General features: G+C 39.2%; 1 protein-coding gene across 6 annotated transcripts in view; it reads left to right on the top strand.

Annotated features, from left to right (window-relative positions):
• Positions 1 to 10,000, top strand: part of ntng1a (netrin g1a) — a 148,776-nt gene that overhangs the window by 134,445 nt on the left and 4,331 nt on the right. The window contains exons 6-7 of one of the 6 annotated variants that reach the window (XM_060869516.1): positions 2,255 to 2,422; positions 5,506 to 5,640. The exons of 4 other annotated variants lie outside the window; for them this stretch is intronic. In XM_060869516.1, the coding sequence (XP_060725499.1) occupies positions 2,255 to 2,422; positions 5,506 to 5,640 (303 nt within the window). The remainder of the gene's footprint in view (positions 1 to 2,254; positions 2,423 to 5,505; positions 5,641 to 10,000) is intronic. One more of the 6 variants, XM_060869517.1, reaches the window with a different exon arrangement.

Below are 10,000 nucleotides of genomic sequence, written 5' to 3' on the forward strand. Positions count from 1 at the left end.
ATCCTGATAATGAAAGCCCTGCGCACAAACACAGACCGAAATGTGGTGACTTTACCAAGCACACTCAAATTGGTACACACACACACACACACTCACACTCACACACACACACACACACACACACACACACACACACACACACAAACATGCACACTTCAAAAGCTGACTGGGGTCTAGTGCTCCGATTGGTCAAGACTGAGCTAAGGGGTGAGATTACTGCTCAAAGCTTTAAAAGCTTTTAACTACATTTGTATTAAATATAGAGAAAAAGAGACAGACAGAGAGTCAGAAAGAGAGAGAGAGAGAGAGAGAGAGAGAGAGAGAGAGAGAGCAAGCAAGGTGAGAGTGACAAAAGAGAGAGGGAAAAAATGGTGAATAAAAAAAGGAAAAAAGACAAGAAAGAAAGAAAGAAAGAAAGAAAGAAAGAAAGAAAGAAAGAAAGAAAGAAAGAAAGAAATGGAGAAACGGACAGAAAGAAAGGTTTGCGAGTAAGAGATATGAGAAGAGAAGAGATAAGAGAGAGATCTTATCTTATCTCCTCACACTTTGATGGTTTGTGAATTCTCTCGTCTGCTCTTCCGGCTGCTTTTTCTTAACGATATTTTTTGTGCATTATTCCAATCTATGTATAAAAATCCGAGCGGAGTCGAGTGGAGTCGAGTCACACCCCTCCCCCATTCCCGGTCTGTGTCTGGTGCGAAACTGGGACGAGTCACGATTCTGTTCTGAGGGAAACTTTATTGAAGATGAATAGATGCGAAATAGTTCCTTTACTTCAGATAAGGACGTGTGATTAGTCAGAGTGCGACTGACAGAATCAATACGGGCCTCGTTTCATTCGTCTGATCTAGGGAGGCTAGGTAGGGCGCAGAGCTTCTTATCTGTGACCTGGAAAGCTTTGTTATTTTGGGATGTATGTAGGGACTGGAACATGGGGAATGTAGGGCTGCCGGAGCTGGAGCTCCTGTCTGCCGACACTCTGCTTTTTTATATTATCACCAGAGCGGATTTAATAAACCACCTCAGATTACACGTCTCTGTTAATCTTTCTTATAAGGCAAGAGGAATCCAGCACCAGTCATGTGACTAAATATACACAATCACGTGACTGACAATTTGAGCTGAAATCAAAAGTGAGGTTTAGTGTTAACTAATCTCACTGATACGATACCTGACAGTTAAAGCCTCAAATATACTAGTAAAATATTTAGACCAGGAGGAAAGAAAGAAAGAAAGAAAGAAAGAAAGAAAGAAAGAAAGAAAGTAAGAAAGAAAGAAAGAAAGAAAGAAAGAAAGAAAGAAAAAGGGGGTAACCAAAGGGTAGGATAAATAAATATGTATGTTTATGTATAAAGAAAAAAATTAAAGAAAAGAATGAAATTAAAAGGCATGAAGAAAGAAACAAGTGAGAACGAGAGAAAAAGAGAAAGAATGATAAAATAGTTTTGCATTACTCGTTCAGTCCTCAGCATTTTAAACAGAAAGTAGAGTTGCAAATATCAGATCTGAGACACTCTTCGTGTTTAGAAACATAACTGCAGGAGGTTTAAGTTATTTATTTATTTATTTATTTTTATTTAATTCTAGCTGCTTTCTAAAAAAGATCCTTCGTTCTGATTAGAACACAGTAACCGTTTTTTCACTAGTGTTATAACAAACCCAACTGGATGGAATTTTCAATCCTCCGTGGTTGAAGATTGCATCTGATTGTCTTATTGTGTAACACTTCCTCCATGTTCCTCTATTCTTCATCATCATCATCATCATCATCATCATCATCTGGTAACATGTGCTCAAACATCAGCGCCTTGCTAACATACTCACACATGCGCTTTCTCTTGGTTCTTGAAGCATCCTATCCGAGCATGTGTATACACACACATACACACACACACACATACACACACGCGCGCTTAGACACACAGTCATGATCCAAAGCACCTTGCTGACACATAAACACACATTATGACTCCTAAGGCAATCAACATCTGTCTTCCTAAATTAAACAAAGCTAGCATGTACACACATATACACACACACACACCCATACACACACATTGAGCCTTAACTCGCACACACACACTGAGCCTTAACCAACACCATTGCTTTATCGTGAGTCTTAAAGCGACCCGTCATTCTGCATTTTTTGAGCCAAGCATGAGCCGTGGCAACACACACACACACACACACACACACACACACACACACACAACTGGCTTACAGACCCGGTCCCATTTCTCTCCCTGTGTGCAAGATTGCGAGTGTTTCGGCCACTCGAACCGCTGCAGCCACATCGAGCTGTTAAACATGGTGATTTGCGTGAGCTGTAGGCACAACACTAGGGGGCAGCACTGTCAGCTCTGCAAGGTGGGCTTCTACCGCAATGCTTCGGCCGAGCTCGACGATGAGAATGTGTGTATAGGTCAGTGGGCCTTTCGCTCCATCTCATTATGCCATCTCACTCACTCTCTCTCTCTTTCTCTCTCTCACACAAACACACATGCAAAGCTTAGCAACATACTTAGCATCACTAAGCATCACAGCCTGTCACTCATTACCTGGCTGTAAACCCCGCCTCCTCATCCCTCCTCATCCTTACCCTCACTCTTGTACACTTCTTCACATGTGTACATCTCTGTAGCTGTGTGACTGAGGGTAACATCTCTGCAGAAAAATGTACAAATGAAAAGGGTGTGTGTGTGTGTGTTTGTGTGTGTGTGTGTGTGTGTGTGTGTGTGTGTGTGTGTGTGTAGTGTGTACAACATATCACATTGTTTATAGTAACATAAGTACCTGGACAGTGACACGTTACAGGAACTGTACAGCTAATACTCATAGCAATGCTAATAGTTATATAACAATAAAAGTAAGTGTAAGATTAAGACTAATGATAAAAGTAACAATAGCAACAATAAAAGCATTTGTGTATCTAATAGAATGTAATAACAATATAATTTCTAGCAATAGAATAGAAATATTACATCATTATAAATATAATAATATAATCATTGTAACTAATTCTCTTTTTTTGTAACAGGAAGATAGTAATAGTAAAGTAATAGTAATGTAGACATAGCGGCAGTAACATTGTAGACTGTAAAAGTCTTGGTGATAATAATAAGCATAGTAATAGTGCAGTAATAGTATTAGTGTGAGTAAAATATCTAGCAGTAATAGTCCTGTTAGTACTAATAATGACAAAAATAGTCAAGATATCCTCATTATTATTTATAATTATCATCATTTTAAAGATGCTATAGTAACTGTGTTGGGAGTAACAGTAGTAACAGTAATAGTGAGTGTTATAACATTAACAGTAATAGTAGTAACAGTAACAGTGAGTGTTATAACACTAACAGTAATAGTAGTAACAGTAACAGTGAGTGTTATAACACTAACAGTAATAGTAGTGACAGTAACAGTAATAGTAACAGTAATAGTAGTAACAGTAATAGTAACAGTAATAGTAGTGACAGTAACAGTGAGTGTTATAACACTAACAGTAATAGTAGTAACAGTAATAGTGAGTGTTATAACATTAACAGTAATAGTAGTGACAGTAACAGTGAGTGTTATAACAGTAATAGTAGTGACAGTAACAGTGAGTGTTATAACACTAACAGTAATAGTAGTGACAGTAACAGTAATAGTAACAGTAATAGTAGTAACAGTAATAGTAACAGTAATAGTAGTGACAGTAACAGTGAATGTTATAACATTAACAGTAATAGTAGTGACAGTAACAGTGAGTGTTATAACACTAACAGTAATAGTAGTAACAGTAATAGTGAGTGTTATAACAGTAATAGTAGTGACAGTAACAGTGAGTGTTATAACAGTAATAGTAGTGACAGTAACAGTGAGTGTTATAACACTAACAGTAAGTGACAGTAACAGTAGTAGTGACAGTAACAGTAATAGTAGTAACAGTAGTGACAGTAACAGTAATAGTAACAGTAATAGTAGTAACAGTAACAGTGAGTGTTATAACACTAATAATAATAGTAGTAACAGTAACAGTGAGTGTTATAACACTAACAGTAATAGTAGTGACAGTAACAGTAATAGTAACAGTAATAGTAGTAACAGTAATAGTGAGTGTTATAACATTAACAGTAATAGTAGTGACAGTAACAGTGAGTGTTATAACACTAACAGTAATAGTAGTAACAGTAATAGTGAGAGTTATAACACTAACAGTAATAGTAGTAACAGTAACAGTGAGTGTTATAACACTAACAGTAATAGTAGTGACAGTAACAATAATAGTAACAGTAATAGTAGTTACAGTAATAGTGAGTGTTATAACATTAACAGTAATAGTAGTGACAGTAACAGTGATGTTATAACACTAACAGTAATAGTAGTGACAGTAACAGTAATAGTAGTAACAGTAGTGACAGTAACAGTAATAGTAACAGTAATAGTAGTAACAGTAACAGTAATAGTAGTAACAGTAACAATGAGTGTTATAACACTAACAGTAATAGTAGTAACAGTAACAGTGAGTGTTATAACACTAACAGTAATATTAGTGACAGTAACAGTGAGTGTTATAACACTAACAGTAATATTAGTGACAGTAACAGTGAGTGTTATAACACTAACAGTAATATTAGTGACAGTAACAGTAATAGTAACAGTAATAGTAACAGTAAGAAAGAGTAAGAGTAACAATAATGGCAGTGAGAGGAACTAATAGTAACAGCAATAACAGTTACAGTTGTGGTAACAATAGTAGTAACATCCCTGTTATTAACTGTAGAGTAATAGATGTAATAATAAGAGTAATTATTATTAATGAGTAATAGTTCATGTAATAGGTGAGAAGTGTAACAGAAGAAGTAATAACAGTTAATAGTGACAGGAATAAACTACTCCAGGGGCAGTAATAATAATAACAATAATAATAAGAATAAGAATAAGAATAATAATAAGAATAAGAATACTGTAACATTACTAACAGTAACAGTGTCTTGTTTTAATCTTTATGTCTGGTGGTCAAATCTTTCCATATTAAAGAAGAGTGAAATAATCCACTTTTCTTTTGTCTTTAGAATATTAAACATAACAAGGAAAGTATAAATAAAATATCGTGTCATTTTCTCTCTTTCTTTCTTTCTTTCTTTCTTTCTTTCTTTCTTTTCTTGAAAAGCAGTCTTGAAAGCACATACATTCTGGACTGCTGGGCAAGAATGTTTATATTCTATATAGTCTGTGTGTTTGTGTGTGTGTGTGTGTGTGTGTGTGTGTGTGTGTGTGTGTGTGTGTGTGTGTGTGTGTGCGCAGCTTTCTTCTTCTTCCATCCATCTCCCAGCTCATCTCAGTCACACAGTAGCGCTGCAGCAAAGCTTGGCTGTAATAATAGCGGATCAGAGCGACACTCAGGGCTGAAGGTCATGAGTTCATGAGCCGAGGTGATGTGATGATGCGATGCAGAGCATCTGTGCTGTGTGTGTGCGTGTGTGTGTGTATGTGTGTGTGTGTGTGTGTGTGTCTCTGCAGACTGTAATTGTAATCCGTTGGGCTCAGAGACTGACCGGTGTAATGGCACAGGGTTCTGTAAGTGTAAGAGCGGAGCGACAGGCAGTAAGTGTCACCAGTGTCTCCCTGGATATTTATGGGACAATGGCTGCAAATGTAAGTAGTACAGCACACTAAACTGTCTGACTCTCTCCCTGTCTCACTCTCTCTCTGTTTTACTCTCTCTTTGTCTCTCTCTCTCTCTCTCTTTGTCTCTCTCTTTTTCTTTTTCTCTTTGTCTCACTCTTTCCTTGCATCACTCTCTTTCACTTATTCACTTTCTCTCTGTCTCACTCTCTCACCCTGTCTTACTCTCTCACCCTGTCTCTCTTCCTCACCCAGTCTCACTCTCTCACCCTGTCTCACTCTCTTACCCGGTCTCACTCTCTCACCCTGCCTCACTCTCTCACTCTGTCTCACTCTCTTGCCCGGTCTCACTCTCTCACCCGGGCTCACTCTGTCTCACTCTCTCACCCTGTCTCTCTTCCTCACCCTGTCTCACTCTCTCACCCTGTCTTACTCTCTCACCCTGTCTCTCTTCCTCACCCAGTCTCACTCTCTCACCCGGGCTCACTCTGTCTCACTCTCCCACCCTGTCTCACTCTCTCACCCTGTCTCACTCTCTTACCCGGTCTCACTCTCTCACCTGGGCTCACTCTGTCTCACTCTCTCACCCTGTCTCACACTCTCACCCTGTCTCACCCTACTTTCTTTAATGTATTTTTAAATCTACTTCATTCTTTACTCCCTTAATTTTTCTTTTCTTTGTAAATTTTCATCACGTTTTATTTTTTTCACTTTCATATTTCCTCCTTCCCTCTTTCTCTTTCACTTGAACAGTTTCCTTTTTTTTATTTTATTTATTTATTTATTTATTTTTTATTTTTATTCTTTTTTTTTTTTTTTTTTTCTTAACTTAATGGAATGTCATATAGATCCCTCCATCTCTCTCTCTCTCTCTCTCTCTCTCTCTCTCGCTCTCTCTCACTATTGTTTCTGTTATTTGTCCTCCTCCTTTTTTCCTGACATTCCTTCTTTCTTTTTTCTCTTTCTCCATTTCATCTGTTCTTCCCTTTTCTTCTTACTAACTCTACATTTTTTCTTATATAAAAAATTCTCCATTTCTAGGTCTTCCTGCTGCAGTTTTTCATTCTATGTTCCCTCTGTTTTTCCCTCACTCTCTCCACAGCTCTCTGTTATTCGTTTATTTCATTTCTCCTTGCTTTGTCCCCCGTTCTTTTGTCCTTCTTTTTCACTTCTTCCTGTTTTTTCCTACTTTAGTTGCCTCTTATGCACCACTCATTCTTTATTACTTTTCTTTCTTTCTCTTCCTACATTATCACTTCTTATCCTTCTTTCTTTCTTTCAATCATTTCTTTTTCTTTTTCTACACTCTCTTCCTTTGTTCCTCCTCTCTCTCTGTGCATCTGTCTCTTTCTGTCTGACTCTGTCCCACTCCCTTGTTCTTGCTCATTCTCTCTCTCCTTTCTCTAATGTTCTTCCTTTCTCTCCCTCTATTGCTATTCAACTCACAACCTTCTGATCAGCAGCCCAAAGCTTTTTGCTCCTTTATTCATTCGTTTGTTTGTTGCCTTCCTTCCTTATATTCCATTCTTACTTTCTTTCTTCCATTCTTGTTTCCCTATCTCACTCGTGCTTATCCCAATCCTTCCTTCCGTCCTTCCTTCCCTTTCACACCTCTTTTTTCCCTCCCATTAAACTCCCCTTCTTTGTTCTCAACTTTTTTCTTTTCTCTCATAATCTCTCATGCTGTTTCTTCTCCTTAGCCACATCTCTCTATTTCGGTCCCTGAATATTTTCCCCTCTCTCTCTCTCTCTCTCTCTCTCTCTCTCTCTCTCTCTCTCTCTCTCTCTCTCTCTCTCTTGTCCGTGCATGTTGTTTGGCCCGGTGACGGCGCGAGCGTCTCTTCACCGCCAGCTCCAGATGGAGTGATGATCTGCTGTGACCTTTCATTCGAGCACAAACTCCCAATCCAGAGCAAATTAAACCTCACACTCATGTTCCAATGCAGCCACACACACACACACACACACTCACACACACACACACACACACACCTGAGCCAGCTAATCATTCTCCTGCAGGCACTGATTACACGTCTCTGTGTTTGGAGCGCAGTATGAAAACCTCCTGGTGGTCCTGCTTATTTAACGAGCTGCACATTTTCTTTTTTGGTTTTGTCACTGAGGAATGCAGCAGTGTGTGTGTGCATGTGTGTGTGTGTGTGTGTGTGTGTGTGTGTGTGTGTGTGTGTGTGTGTGTGTAGAGTTTAGAATTTGGGGAAACAGGAAAAAGCCTGGTTTTGTGTATCAAAGCAGTCAGAAGTGAACAGCTGAGCTAATATTTATCATAAGCTACATGTGAGGAAGCCTGAGCTAACAATTAGCTTGGCTGCTCTACACTACGCACACACACACACACACACACACACACCATTCCAAACAGAGTGTGTGTTCAGAATCCTGATTCACAGGAATGAGTCCTGTTGGGGATAGAATCTTGTAGAAAATCTGTGTGTGTGTGTGTGTGTGTGTGTGTGTGTGTAGCAGAGGTGAACGTGATTGGCAAAATCACACTACTGCACACATGCACACAGAGTCATGCACAGGCACGCTCACAATCTTACACAATCTCATACAAAAGCGCACACACACCCACACACACACACAGAGGATAACACGTATATAATGGTGTCGGACCTTCAGGCTCAGTGGGGAATAGAGAAGAGAGACTGATACAGGAAGGACACACACACACTCACAGACTCCATCCATGTACAGATGTTTTTCAACCTCCACTTTCTGTTAAAAAAAATCCAGACAAATAGCATTTTTCAAAAATATCTCCGTCTAGACGCATGAGGGAAAAAAAAAGATTTGAAAATGAGCACATGACCAGCGCAGAGCCATGAGAGAGCGTCATACACTGTTACATCTACGTGTGTGTGTGTGTGTGTGTGAGCGAGAGAGAGAGAGAGAGAGAGAGAGAGAGAGAGAGAGAGAGAGAGAGAGAGAGAGAGAGAAAGAGAGAGAGAGAGAGACAGAGAGAGAGAGCAAGAGAGAGAGAGAAAGAGAGAGAGAGAGAGAGATGTAAAGTTTTCTCAGTAAGTTGAAAACAATTTATTTAAAAACAATTCAAAAACAAAATTTTTTTATTAAAACAGTTCTATAAATGAAAGTATGTGGAAGGTGAGATGGGTGCAGAAGAAGAAGAAGAAGAAAAGAGAAAAAGAAGAAGAAAAGAGAAGAAGAAGAAAAAGAAGAAGAAGAAGAAAAGAGAAGAAGAAGAAAAAGAAGAAGAGAAGAAGAAGAAGAAAAGAGAAGAAGAAGAAAAAGAAGAAGAGAAGAAGAAGAAAAGAGGAGTTTATATAAAACGGTTCCTTTCCTCTGTCTTTTATCTCATTAGGTTCTTTCGTACCCCGGTGGTTAAATCACTCCACAGTCTGCACTCACACACCTGTGTGTTTTCTCTCCATCTGAATGTAAACTGAAGAACACAATTAAAGTGAAATCTCTGGTCAAACACGAGCCGTTGTGTGTGTGTCACCTCCTCCATCACAGCCCTCTATAAATATTAAAGCTCATATCAAAAGTAAACCTCATAAATCACTCAATTTATTCAGCACTCGCTCGTGTTTACACAACTGACGACTGCAGACGTGACGGACTGAACACAGGGGCGGCGTCTCTGAGCCTGGCTGCACCGCACAACACAACACAACACACACCACATAACACACAATACATAACACCCAACACAACACACCACGAAACACACACCACATAACACACACCACATAGCACCACACGCAACATACAACACATACGTAACACACACCACATAACACACAACACATAACACCCAACACAACACACCACATAGCACCACACACAACACGCTACATACAACACACAACACAACACACCACATAACACAAAACACACACCACATAACACATAACACACACCACATAACACACAACACATAACACCCAACACAACACAACACAACATAACACACACCACATAACACACAATACATAACACCCAACACAACACACCACGAAACACACACCACATAGCACCACACACCACACGCAACATACAACACATAACACAAAACACACCACATAGCACCACACACCACACACTACATACAACACACCACATAACACAAAACACACACCACATAACACCCAACACAACACACCATGAAACACACACCACATAACACACTCTACATAACACACAATACATAACACCCAACACAACACACCACATAACACACACCACATAGCACCACACACCACACGCTACATACAACACACAACACAACACACCACATAACACAAAACACACACCACATAACACACTCTACATAACACACAACACATAACACCCAACACAACACACCACATAACACACACCACATAGCACCACACACCACACGCTACAT

The sequence above is a fragment of the Tachysurus vachellii genome, chromosome 5 (assembly GCF_030014155.1).
Source record: "Tachysurus vachellii isolate PV-2020 chromosome 5, HZAU_Pvac_v1, whole genome shotgun sequence".
Taxonomy (NCBI): Eukaryota; Metazoa; Chordata; class Actinopteri; order Siluriformes; family Bagridae; genus Tachysurus; species Tachysurus vachellii.